Raw genomic sequence first — 14631 nt, forward strand, 5'->3', positions numbered from 1 at the left:
CCACAATTTACCAATAGCTAATACAGTAAACACCGACTATTCAGAAAACATTAAGACATGCTATATAGCTGTGAAAATATGTAGAAGTTTCAGTCTACCGCTTGGAAGATTCTACATATAGACCTCTCGATAATAATACTTTTCAACGGTGGCTCAGACATATGCGGACCCGATCACTCCATCACAGATATCACATCTACACATAAGTCTTAAGCAATAAAACATGGCATCTTACTCTTCCATACTAGGATAACATCCTTCAACAAAATACTCGCAACACCATCTCTAATCGTATTTCAGCTTCGTGCCTTGAACATCAGTAGATCATGTGAGCACTAGAGTTAAACTCAATTATGCTAACACGTCTTTCCTGAAGAACAATAACAGTCAACCTTCTTACTCATAGACATGCCATTACTCGCACCTGAGCAGTCATGTATCCATATACATTCAAGTTCAATGTATGACATCTTAACACATGCAACTATTCGATAGAAATATACATAAGCGTTTTTCATTTAAGACACTTATGCATACCAACACGTCTAGTAAAAGCTACTCATTACATAAAAACATCACTCATAAAACAATGTTATACCTGATATGCATGAAACTAGGTCTACGGGGGCTTGGGTCCCCCACGATGCTGATAACTGCTGTTTAACTGTGTATACTGCTGCTTTATTATTGTACTGTTGTTGATGTATGCTCTATGCTCTGTGCTTGACCAGTATATATTTCATTACTGTATCATGCTATAAAATCATGCAGTTGCTAAATCATGTTCTCTTAAAACTAAACAAATCCAACATTTTATCAAACACTTTGAAATCATTCAAAACATAGTTTCTTCATAAAACCTAAACAGTTTCAACATGACATGTTCTCAAATAATTCAACACTCTTCATTCATACATCATTTCTTAAACATCATTGATATAATTTGAACATAATCGAAATTAATCAAATTATCTCAAAACATATAATTCATAATATGGTCGGTTCGGTTTCATAAACAATATATGTATATTTTCTCAGTGAGTAGAATACTTACCTCTGATCGTTTGTACTCCCAATATCCAAACGACTCTAAGCTCAACCGTAAAGTGCTGCTAAAAATACAATACATTGCGTTAATTAGCATTCTAACTAATAATCACACTAGGTGGCATTTTGAATCGCTCAAAAAGTCACATTGCTAATTTAGCCATAAAACTTTAAAATTCCTAATCATTTATTTAAAATTTCTAATCACTTTATTAAACTCATTATTGCTAACCCATAAGCATTATTTAAGGTTAATCACAATAAAATAGCATTTTAACAAAATACCCAAAAAACTAAGGTCTATGGAAAACTTACCAAAAATTCACCACACCAAGACCCAATGCTCGGGAAGCTCCTAGCAATTCCAAACCACACAAAATCTAGAGAAAATGCCAAGTTAAACTCCTTTCTATAAGATTTATAAAAAATCTCTAAAAATGCGAGTTTAGCGATTTACCTCAAAACGTAGATCAAGCTTCAAGGATTATGTTACCGAAGTCGGATCTAAGATTGGACTGTTGGATCTTCGTAAATCATGATTTTTTTATGAAAATTCAAAAAAGAAAAAAATGAAGAGGAGCCTCTGTTATTCCTAAAAAAGCAAATGAAGAGGCACTGCCTCATATTGATGAGGCCACTCGGCCTCATCATTAAAATGGCTAGGTGGCCATTTGAGTGATGGGCATTAGCCCTTCACTTTGTTGGATGTGGAGCGGTCTGCGCCCCACGTTCTACTTGTATATATATATAACCTAATTATTTTAATTTTCTTATTTTATTTTTAATTTAATTTTCTATTTAATTTTCTTTTTCTTTTCTAATCTCCTTTTCTAATTTCTTTTCCATTCTTTTTCTTTTAATTTCTTTTCTTTAAATCTTTATTTTATTTCTCTGGACCATAAAAAAATATTATTTGTGCGTCCTATTGTATTTTCCAGTCATTAAATTAATTTTAGTCATTTATCCCATTAAATTTATTCTAAAAATAACAAATAATATTCGGGACATCACAACATGATTATCACCGGAGATGACGAAGAAGAAATATCAAGACTATAGAAGGAATTGGCCACTGAATTTGAAATGAAGAACTTAGGAGGACTGAAGTACTTTCTGGGAATTGAAGTTGCCAGGTCCAGTGAAGGAATATTTCTCTCCCAAAGAAATTATATGTTGGATGTATTAACGGAGGTAGGAATGTTGGAGTGCAAGCCAATGGATACCCCAATTGTTCAAAATCATAGACTTGGAGAATACCCAGACCAGGCACCAACGGACAAAGGGAGATACCAAAGGTCAGTTGACAAACTAATATATCTCTCACACATTCGTCTAGACATCACATATGTTGTAAGCGTAGTTAATCAATTCATGCATAATCTTAGTGAAGATCACATGGATGTTGTAATCCGAATACTAAGGTACTTGAGGGCTTCACCTGGAAAGAGGCTCATGTTTTCAAAGAATAATCATTTAAAAATTAATGGCTATATAGATGCAGACTAGGCTGGAAATATCTTAGACAGAAAATCCATTTCAGGTTATTTTATATTTGTAGGGGGGAATCTAATCACATGGAGAAGTAAGAAACAAAAGGTAGTAGCACTCTCCAGTGCCGAAGCGAAATTCCGTGGAATGACAAAAGGACTATGTAAACTACTTTGGATCAAGAGACTTCTTACTAAACTCGAGTTTGCTCCTACTTCAGAAATTGAGTTCTTTTGCAACAACAAAACTGCTATCGCAATATCTCATGATCCAGTCCAACATGACCGTACAACGCATGTAGAAGTGGATCGACATTTCATCAAGAAAAATCTGGAAGAAAAAATAACCAGCTTTCCATTTGTGAAATCCGAAGATTAACTAGTAGACATACTCACAATGGCAATATCAAGTAAATAGTTTTACAACTCACTCAACAAGTTGTGCATGAGAGATTTGTATGCATCAACTTGAGGGAAGTGTTGGCATGAGTTGTAATAAATTAAAATAGGAAAGTATATGGTTGTAGAATATAATCTTCCAATATGGAAGGAAAACGATTGTGCTTTGATTGTGGCATGATATTGGCCGGGCGGGATACTTGTATTGGCCAAAATAAGCTGTAAAGTTTTCTATTTATTTGCACTGATTCAATGGAAAATATATTGAGAAAGATTAATACAAATTGTTGACAACACCCTCTTATCAGTGGATGCAAAAAAACATATATACTCATATCTACTTTCTTTCCGACTAACTTCTTTTCCAAAATCCTTTTCTTTCTAAGACATGTAAAACACAGTTATAGCATATATGAACATATTAAATAATAGCAACAACAGGGCTCATTACCTCACATATAACATATGCATATATTAAAACATTTGTAGCAAGGTCAGTAGGTTTGCACTTACTTCGTTGGTGCAATGGTCTTGTTAATGACTCCTTCACACGGCGTTAGTTAGGGATCTCCTTTTTAACCTTACTATATAGATATTATTATTCTCTTATTGGTTTATTTAATTCCTTTAGTTCTTTACCTTGTTTCCTAATCCACACTAAGCTCACCCATTTCCAATTTTCTTGACCCTAACAAAAACTTAAGCTTGCTAACAAACCTCACAAGCTAGTATCACTATAACAAATATTCCTAACACAAAGCCACCATAACTGGCCATATGCAAACCAAACATCAAAACCCATATCAAAATCAACTCAACTATACTATAATAATCAATCTGCAATCCACCTTTAAATATCAAAATCAATTCCTCATCAAGCCACTATCATATCTTCAAATTAAAAGCCAATAGAAACCCAACACAAGCACAACTCAAAATCTCTTAAATCAACACAAATACACTAAGCCATCGTAAACCATAATCCCAAAACAAGCACAAACTCTAAATCAAAACACCCAATCGGCAATCATCATCAAAACAATATTAACCTATTTAATATATGCTCCAAATCACCACAAGATACCTACATGGCTAGGAGGAGCCAAAATCCATCTCCATCCATTTGGCCATAATACAAGAGTTCAACCAAAAACCACCTCCGAAAAAATTCCAACCAAGGATGCCCCAAAAGATTCAACAACAACAAGAAATAACCCATTAACAACCCACACGGCTAGAGCTCCCACCATCAACAATTCACTCCAAAATATTAAACGCACATTTGGTAGGAGCTCAAAACAATCAAGAAATTAATACCAAAGGAAAATCCTCCCCACACCATTTTCGGTCAAGCCCACACAACCCATAAATTTCTCCATAAAATCAACCTACTTCAACCCATAGTCAACAACAACTCAACCACCAAAATCAAAGCCAAACTATCAATCAGAATTCCACATACCCAATATCATACGAAACTATACCCCTAAATCGGCCTACAACCCCATTCGGCCATCACTTACAAAAACATGGGAAAACAACTCTAATAAACATTCTCTAACCACCAGAGTCTCCAACCCAAACCAAATCACCATAAAAACCGAACCCAAGCTAAGCCAACAACCACAAGAACAAAAGCCCTAAAATGTGGACAGAAATTAAACCTTAGAATATCCTACCAAATTAACATGATTTTTGTGGGTTATAAGTAGTGGGTACAACTAAATTGTAAAGAGAAGCTTGATACTCACCTTTTCTTACTTCCAATGGTTTCACCATTGTCACCATTGTGCGCCACATTGATCTCTACCTAGCCTCTCTCTCTCGTTCTCTTTCTTTCTCTCTTGGTGTCTCGTGTTGCAGCAAATTGAAGAGGGAAAGGGGATGACCGGTGGGTTTTCTGTGACGATAGAAAACAGGGGATAGGGGAAGGGTGTCTTGGGTCCTGAAAAAGGGCGGGGGGTAATCACGACAAGGGTTAACTTCAATAGCGCCTAGCACCTCCAAATAAGTGAGATTTAAAAATGAATTTGGCAGGAAATAAGACAAATCAATTGGATCTAGTATCATAGGCACATTTTCCATACAAGTTACTGTACAGTGTGTTGAGAAGTACATCCCATGCCTTCAACGTGTGTGTCAGACTGTTTCACGAACGATTGCTGCCATACACTGAACGATTGTTTAACCCTAAATTTGTCATAAACGTTCATCACTTACTTGAGGAACGTTCGCCAAATGACCAAATCAGTTTATCCTTATCCTTTGCATTTCTTGCTTATAAATACCCCTTACCCTATGTTTCTCAGTATCATTTCCGCTACAATACACTTATTTTATCATACTTCTTCGGTCGAGAAAATTTCTAGAGCGAGAATGAGAGTTTTATTGATAATCCACCTTCATTGAAGTAACCCTTGTTGCCTAACCTTTTCTTTCACGATTACTAATGTTTTCACTTTACTGGTTTATTATTAGTTTTACAATTTTCATTTCATGCAAGCTTTATAGATTGATTTCCCTTTTCAAAATGTCATTTTCAAAGTATAAGCTTTCAATCACTCTTAATTTTCATAAATGGTCACTAAGACATGCTTTATTATGCTCTCTTTATGCTATTAGGGGCTCTGTTTAAGATTTTGCAAGTTAGGTTTAGATTATCTTTAGACTTGCATACATTCAGGTAATGCTAAACATTCCCCAAGCCTTGTACGAACGTTCGCCACTCATGAAATGAACAATCGTTCTTGATTGTCAAACGTTTACAGTACGTCGGAAATGCTGAAAATAGCGTTTAGTCATAGATTAAGGAGTGTTATTAATCTTAGGTTATGTTTCGTAATAGTAGAAATCCAGAATGTCCTAATATATTGATGAGCAGACGAGGTGGGTAAATACTTACAAAACTTAGTTCATAATGAATGTGATATATGTCAGTTGACTAAGCATGATTTACTTTTTATAAACGATATAATATAAGCCTGTTGAAATTCCATAAGTGTTTTATAACTGTTCAAAGGTGAATATTACTATTTAATGATAAATGAACCATATTATTGCATTGTAATACATGGTACACCGGTACATACCGTAGAACCATGGGCTTACTATTATACAAGTTATTCTTTATGGTCAAAAGTTTATAATGTGTTTATGATGGGCCTTGAATTCAATGATTGTTTTATGACCGGTGCATCATGCTTGAATGGAGGCCATGATTATGGCTTTGCTCTTAGCATAGGCCACTCGAGGTCGAACTCAGTAGGGCTACTAGTATATGACGGTATATGCATACATACCCGGGGCATCGATGTTGTATTACAGGTCCCTCGGAACAGCGCCAACCCTGCGGAGAATGGGTTAATATCCTGGGTAGACCATATGAGATAAACTATAACATATACGTATACAAATATATTTTAGTATAATTTCCCCTACATTAAAGTATAAATGTTGTCATTGGGACTACGCCTTCGTAAATGTTTCAAAACAAACCATTACCTTTTAATGAGAGCATAGTAACGGGGGCAATACTCACCATTTTTACGAAATATTCATATGATTCCTCAATTAAAATTTGATGATTAAGGCTTATTTCATAACCGGTCTTGTAATGATTTATTTACTAAGTCATAGACTTACTTAGTACAACCATCTGTCTCGAACCCGTCTGTATGTCAGTATTATCAAGTTGACTTTTGTTAGAGTAGGGAAGTTCCCAAGGATGAATACGCCAAGTGAATAACCCCTTAGTATCAAGTTTTTTTAGATTAGCATCAGTTTTTGGATAACTCTCGGTCAATATTTGATGATAGCCTACACATCAACTCAAAGCCTCCAACTTCGCCTGATTAAGAAAAATCACAAAGATTCGACGTGTAACAGACTTCGCAAATAGAATGCCTAATTCATTACCGATTGCGAACTATACAAAATTTAATACTATAAGGATTATGGACTAAGACCATGTGTGATAACCCCATTAATACTCATACCATAGACTATATTCAATGTAATCTAATGGCCTTTCACATGCAAAATATACATAATCATTATTAAGCACGTAAAATATTATATGCCTTATGCTCAAAAACAGATTAATGAATTACAATATTTTTTCATAACAAACTTATATGTCAACAATAAATTGGGATTTAGATCACAAACCATAATAAACTCTCACTTGGACTCAATTCCAATTAGGCGTACATTTGACTCCCATTCCCTTTAAGTGAGACTCAAAAATCTTTTATGGTAAGGTCTTTGTGAACGGGTCTACCGAATTCTCAGACGATGGAATCTTAGCCACAACCACATCTCCTCGAAATACTATCTCTCTAATGAGATGATATTTGAGCTCGATGTGTTTTCCCCTCCTATGGTTCCTTGGATTTATCGACTATCCTCATAACACCAAGATCCGCTAGGAACTTCTTGATCCACGCTGCTTCCTTTGTAACGTCACAACCTGCAACATATTCAGCTTCTATAGTGGAGTTAGCACTACAAGACTGCTTCACACTTTCCAACTAATGGGTCCTCCACCTAACGTATAGACATACCTTGAGGTAGATTTCCGAGAATCACGATTTGACTAAAAATCATAATCCGTATAACCAGTTGCTATCAAATCTTCACAATGGTAGACAAGCATATAATCTCTCGTTCTCCAAAGATACTTGAGTATATGCTTCACAACCAGCTAATGTGTTGGCCCAAGATTTGACTGATATCTGCTGACCATGCCAACTGCAAAACATATATCAAGTCTAGTGTATAACACAGCATACATGAGGCTTCCTATAGCCGAAGCGTAAGGAACAACTCTCATTTGCTCTTCCTCTTGAAGTGTCTTAGTGTAATATCCCGTATTTTAAGATATTGAATAAAATATTTTAAAATATGATTTAGGGCCTAATAATAGGGATTACACACATGAATATTTGCGAAATAAATATTCATCAAGATAGGAGATTAAATATTTGTTAGAATTATATGTAGAAATGTATAAGAGTTAAAATGGATTAGAAATTAGACCAAGTCTAATTCGATCGATCGATTTTAGAATCGATCGAGCGATTGTTTAATATCTTAAAATCGATCATGCGATTAAGGAATCAAACCTTTATTTGAAGCCGAAACCGATTGATCGATCAAATAATCGATTGAGCGATTTAGTTTTATAGGTGCTGAAACGAGTGAAAATTTAGTTAAGTATAATAGATAGATCGATTATTTTATAGTGCAAAAAGTAGATCGATCGACCCACTGTTCAAGTAGATCGATCAACATAAAAATCAATCGATCGACACACTATTGAAGTAGATCGATCGACTTAGAAATCGATCAATCAACTTTTCTGCAGAAACAGATTCATGCACCGAATCACCCGAGATTCGATATTTAATATCAAATCTCCCCAAATCTTCGTCCCAGCCGTTGGATACAATCGTTTTGGGTTGATCTGGGCCATCGATTCCACTATATAAGGAATCCAATCCCTTCCTTTAATCACATCTCATTTCTTTCAATTCTCTTCCAAAACTCTTTCAATTTCTCTCCCAATCTCTCTCAAATTCAGTTCTCTCTCTCTTGGTTTAAGTCCAGCAGCAATAAGAAGAGAAGATTATAAGGTAAATCTCTCTCTTTAACTCTCTTTTTCTCTCTCTTTTTCCACCTCTGTCTCTCAGTTCACCTGTAAAGAAAAGAAGAAGGAAGAAGAAAGAAGAAGGAAAAAGAAGAAAAGAAAAAGAAAAAAGAAAATGATATTTAGTTTAAATAAAGTTTTGTTTTTAATATTGTTGATTTTATGAGTTTTAATCTAATGTTTTAATGTTGGTTTTCAAACAGGACTTTCAAAGGGGAGTGACTAAAATATAAAAATACACGGTTATAATGCCTGAATTTAAAAGTCACTATTTTACAAAAGCGCCGTTACGCTGCCCAAATATTTTTAAGTATTCCATATATTAATGCCGTTATTCTGCCCAATTTTGTAAAAAGATAAAATTAGGATTATTTTATGACTATGGCAATTAGTTATATTAATTGTTATGTTTAAAAAGAAATATTATGCTAATATAATTTAAAAGTGAAAAGTGCAATTTTTATTAAAAATTGGTATTTTGATTATTATAAATGCTATTATAATGCCCACATGAAATATGTGGCATTATAATTAGTCCATTTTATATGCTATTATAATGTTCAAACAACATTATATTATTTGGAGATAAAAGCGATACCAATATTTTGTACCATTATGCCAACCATTTTTATTAATATAAAACGATTATTTTATTTGTGGGTATAATATATAATGATAAGGTTATATTTATATAACTATTATATTTTATAGCTTTTGTGATGTTCGGATAAATAATGATTTCCTTACGAAATAAAGAAATAAATAGATTCACTTAGTATTATTTACTAGTCTATTAATGCATTGATATAATTATGCAGCTTACGTGGATAATCTTTGGAGTGAAAACGGTAAGTATCTCTATACTTACTGAAGACGAAGCTGGTTGATTTTCCTATAATATTATGTTTACTGCTTTATTTACTTGTTTGCGCATGTGGCTTTGCATATTTTATTATTTTTAGGGGTAATTACCTTTTCCCCCCATGAACTACCAAAAAATGCGTAATGCCCCCATGAACTACCAACTCGACCAAAATAGAGCATTCAACTACCAAAGACAACCATTTTCCCCCCTTTCGTCAATCAAAGGGGTTAAAACAAATGGTCAACGGGTCACGTGACCGTCACACGCCGTTTTACCCTCATTTTCTTCCTCTTTCCCCCCATGAACTACCACCATCTTCCTCTTTCCCCCCATGAACTACCACTATCTTCTAACATGCCCCCATGTAAAACAGCACATGACCCATTGACTGTTTCTTTTAACCCCTCTAACTGACGGAAGGGGGGAAAATAGTTGACTTTTGTAGTTGAATGCTCTATTTTGGTTGAGTTGGTAGTTCATGGGGGCATCGCGCATTTTTTGGTAGTTCATGGGGGGAAAATGTAATTACCCCTTATTTTTAATAATCTGGTGGATCCACATTTACAGTGGTACATGACGATTTACTGGTGGCCTAGGTACAATGAATGTAGAAGTACCGAAAAAAAGAATAATAAATACAAAAACTGGTGTACCCAGGTCACCAGGGAAGACCCAGGTTTCCAGGAGCTCAGGCTCCCAAAGAATATAATTAAAACTTAAGTGAGAAAGCCCAGGCTTCAAATAAGACGCTAACCGTGCCTAAGCCAACAGAAGAATGGAAAAAGGGAAATACCTAAAACTTTGCATTTAAAACTGTCATTCTTTGCTTTAATGATTATGTTTATATACAATATATGACTATGATTAGCTACCATGGATTATATATTGTGTATACATGTGATCAAAAAGCCATTGCATCATGTTGCATTTATTAAATAAATCAGCATTCATTATATTATGGGAAACAGTGGACTCACTTTAGTATTTTGTGTTGTTCTTTTCTCTCTGTATTATGTGCTAAATCAGGTTATGAAGAGGAAGAATATCAGAATTACTCAGAGCCTTAGATGGATCTTGATACTAGTATTTGAGGCTAGACTGCCTCCTTTTTGGGAACTACTATGATGTAGTTCATTAACCTAGTTTCAAATGCAATATTTATATTTCTACTGTAATGTAATTATTAAGCTCTAGATCTTTTGACTTGTATAATTTATACGTGCCCTATAAGGCATGACTACTATCTTCTGTATAATTATGATGACACAATTTATATAACTATTTTGAGGTATTTTCAGTTAGAAGCTCTGAAGTGTTATTTAATTCTAAGTCTGTGTTATATATAAATATATTCCGTTGTCAATATTTAACTCTGATGAGATCTTAATGTCACGTGAAAATTCAAAAAATTTCACTTACGCTTTTTGTTAAAAGCGGGGCGTTACACTTAAGACATTTCTCCTTAGTAAGAGGAACTCCATGTCTAAAGGGAAGTAACCCTTTCTTGGAATCTAAAATGGTAAACCTTGCTAAGACCTTATCTATGTATGTGGCTTGAGATAAGCCTATCATCCTATTACGGTGATCTCGCAAAAGCTTGATAATATCCCTACATCGTTTCCAATGAGTAGGATATGATCAACATACCACACTAAAAACATTAATACTTTATATTGACACTTTTTGTACATACATGGTTCATCCAGGTTTTATTCAAAACCAAATTGTTTGATCATCAAATCAAACCTGATCTTCCATGATCTGGTTGCTTGCTCAAGTCCATAAATAGACCTTTGCAACTTACACACTATATCTTCTTGGTTATTAGCTATGGACCCGTCAAGTTGCATCATATAGATGTCCTCATCAAGGTTCGCATTTAAAAAGGCAGTCTTGACGTCCATTTGCCAAATCTCATAGTCAAAATGAGTGGCAACGGCCAATAGTATAATGGATAGATTTAAACATGGCAACATGCGAAAAAGTTTCCTCATCTTGCTTTGAAGGTTTCAACCTTCCCATCTATCACTCTTTTTCTCTTGTAATCCCATTTACAACTAATAGGTTTAATGCGTTTAGGCCCCTTTACAAGAGACGAGACGTTGTTGGAATACATAGATTCCAACTTACATTTTATAGCTTTCTGCATCCACTTCATTAAGCACTTCCTTGTAGGTACTTGGATCAGATTCAAAATAATTTAAAGATTAATTTCCAGATGCATATATATGTATATAACGGATAAAATTCTCTAAAATAATTTAAGTTAAAAATGTTCTGATTCTTTCTTTTAGCCAATATTTCCCATTTGACAGGCATGCAATATACATACAGCGGCTCACCAGATGCTCAAACATGAGAGAGAGATTTTTGGGAGGGATTCGGGTTCTCTAGCATTTTTGGGGTCATGCCCCTCCAGTAGCTTCCTAAGATGTACGTTCTTGCAGCAGCTAGCTAAGAAGTGTTTTTGGTCTCTTACTATGGGGAAAACGTCTTCTCTGCTAGCATGGAATTTTATTGCTGGTAATTTTTTAAGAATAAAATACACTTTATCCCCCACCTCTGCCTAGTATTATTACTTTCGCACTTGCACTTCCAAAGTTTAAAAAGTAACACTAGAACTCAACAAACTACCTCAATTTAAGTATAATTTGTTAATTTTTTTCTTTTTTTTTGGGACAGAACTTACTACACAGGGGTCACACCTGACATTTTCGCCCCAAAATTTTTGGGGGTAAAGTTCAATTATTTCTCCTAAACTTTGTGGGGAGTGCTCATGCCAACTCATCTTTACACCTAATAAAAAAAATATATATAGAAAATTGAAGGTTGTTGAGCCTCCCTACTTCTCCACCAAGAGGTGGCTAAACCACCCCCGGCCTCACTTGGGGTGGGGGTCCAACCACCACCACCTTCAATTTTTACATTTCAGTTTTAGTTTTTTATTTCCTTTTTATCTTTTAATTGGTGGGAAAAATACACTTTCCCCCCACCCCCCAGAAAAAATGCCACCACTTTTTCATTTAAGCCACCGAACTATCAAAATTAACATTTAGATACAACAAACTGTCATTGCTTGTCAAAAAAGTCACTCTGTCAACATCAAACGTTAAAATGGAATGAAAATTCACATCTTTTTTGTCTTTCTTTCGAAAATACTTCAAAATTTTATTTTTTTTTATTAAAAAAAAAACCTAAATGCCAAAGAAACCACCCCAAATGAGAAAGTATGAGTAGCTAAACCACCCTAATGGTTTGTGAGGATGGCCAAAAAAAATTAAAAGTGGAGATGGCTGAACCACCCCATATTTTATGGGGGTAATTGTTTAGTTCAGTTTACTTTACACTCAAACTAAAATTTGATATTCTTTGGATACAATAACAGGTCTAATCTTGATTTTCTTTGGTTTACTTTTGATTCTAGTGTTAATAAAAGAAAATAATATTTTTATAATTAATTAACACGAAACTTAATGAGTTGAAGTCAAGTCATCGATAAGTATTCGGTGAGTACAAGTCAAGCTAACTTTTACTTGCCTCTTTGATTTTATTTATACTAAAGATATATTTTTATTCCTTTTTCTTTTTGGCAAGATGTTAACTTCTTTCAGGGGTCTTTGACTTAAGTCTCACTCTCGCGCGTACCCACGATTCTTCTGTTAATTATATTTGCGTGGAGTTTGAGGCTGCTGCATCTTCTGGGTTCAAAGCAGAGACACCAATGGCTTCAACGACAGCTATTGTCTTGGGGTGGGCGGAAGTGGAAGAGTTTACAAAGCTGAGCCAACAGGACATGTACTAGCAATAAAGATAATCCAGTGCCTGGAAGGTGAAGAGATAGACAAGATCAAGACTTCCCAGAATGAGATTCGAGTATTAACAGAAATACGACATAGGAACATTGTTAAATTTTATGGATTCTGTTCCCAAGGGCCACACAAGTTCCTAGTTTATGACTACATTGAGCGGGGAAGCTTGGCTAGTATCCTAAGCAATGACAAAGAAGCCCAAGAAATGGGTTGGAGCAAACGGGTGGACATTGTCAGGGCATAGCAAATGCTTTATCTTACATGCATCATGACTGCTCACCACCAATCATTCATCGGGACATATCGAGCAAAAATGTGCTTCTGAACAGTGAGTTTGAGGCGTGCGTCTCTGATTTCGGCACAGCAAGGATTATGAAGACGGATTCTAGTAATTGGACACTCGTTGCAGGCACATATGGTTATATAGCCCCTGGTACGCTTATCGTGCACTATCTTTTTTTTTCTTTTTATACTTTGTTAAAAAGTGAACGTTTCAGCAATTCAAATCAGTATAAAGATAGAAAATGATGGCAGCCAACTGCTGTTCTTTGAACTCTCTCCAATCATTGAAATTAACCACAAAAAATTAGATTCTGTATAACCCCTTAGGTTAGAACTTAGAAAAGTTGGGGAATCCAAATAGACTTGTAAATTGGTAATTGTCATATATAAAGTGATCATGTTTTGAATGCTCTTCTCATTTGTCACTGTGGCAGAGCTAGCATACACAATGAGGGCTTTCAGCTTTGGTGTTTTGGCCCTTGAAGTGATAATGGGAGGACATCCAAAGGAGCTTCTTTCGTCCCTGAGTATCGGTGAGAAAAGCATTGAGGTAGTAATGGAAGTGCTAGATCTGCGTCTCCCACCTCCTGCTGTTCTTTTTGAGAACAAGTGACTTCTGTAGTGAAGCAAGCACTTTCCTGCTTAAGCATAAGACCAAATTCCAGGCCCACCATGCAATGGGTGTCTCAGGCAATCATGGAAGCTTAATGATGCAGATTGGTTTACAAGCAGAACAGTCGGAGAAAAAAATTCATATCTTGTGATTTCAACATCAGATGGAGACAAGCTTTGTCTCTTTGGAGAACTTATTCAAAGGGCTACAAATTTGTATTTCTTAAAAATTTCATAATTCCAAAGTTTACTAGGTGAAAGTTGTCTGTCGGTATTCTGTTTACCACATGGTGTTTTATTTCATTATTATTATTATTATTATTATTATTACTATTTTTGTAGGGTTTCGACTTTAGGCTTTATACAAACCTAATAATGACTGCATTTATTTTTTAACAGTTTTCTATCAAGAAATACTTCAGTGAGAGTTTTTCCTTGGTTTTCCAGTAATTCTTGAATTTTCTAGGATTATAGAAGTGTTGT

General features: G+C 35.0%; 1 protein-coding gene across 1 annotated transcript; it reads left to right on the top strand.

Moving 5' to 3' along the window:
- The first annotated feature begins 13056 nt into the window (after positions 1 to 13056).
- Positions 13057 to 14418, top strand: LOC133869943 (MDIS1-interacting receptor like kinase 2-like). The gene is made up of 2 exons (XM_062307045.1): positions 13057 to 13687; positions 13971 to 14418. Exons 1-2 carry the CDS (start codon positions 13516 to 13518, stop codon positions 14147 to 14149), a joined length of 351 nt encoding a protein of 116 aa, XP_062163029.1. The 5' UTR covers positions 13057 to 13515; the 3' UTR covers positions 14150 to 14418.
- Positions 14419 to 14631: the final 213 nt, after the last annotated feature.

This window comes from Alnus glutinosa, chromosome 5 (genome assembly GCF_958979055.1).
Source record: "Alnus glutinosa chromosome 5, dhAlnGlut1.1, whole genome shotgun sequence".
Lineage (NCBI taxonomy): Eukaryota > Viridiplantae > Streptophyta > Magnoliopsida > Fagales > Betulaceae > Alnus > Alnus glutinosa.

Excerpts from the sequence above, each read along its gene's own strand:
- LOC133869943 (XM_062307045.1), top strand. The coding sequence starts at position 13,516 with ATGCATCATGACTGCTCACCACCAATCATTCATCGGGACATATCGAGC. Across the intron at positions 13,688-13,970 it reads ATATGGTTATATAGCCCCTG|AGCTAGCATACACAATGAGG; the intron begins GTACGCTTATCG and ends TCACTGTGGCAG.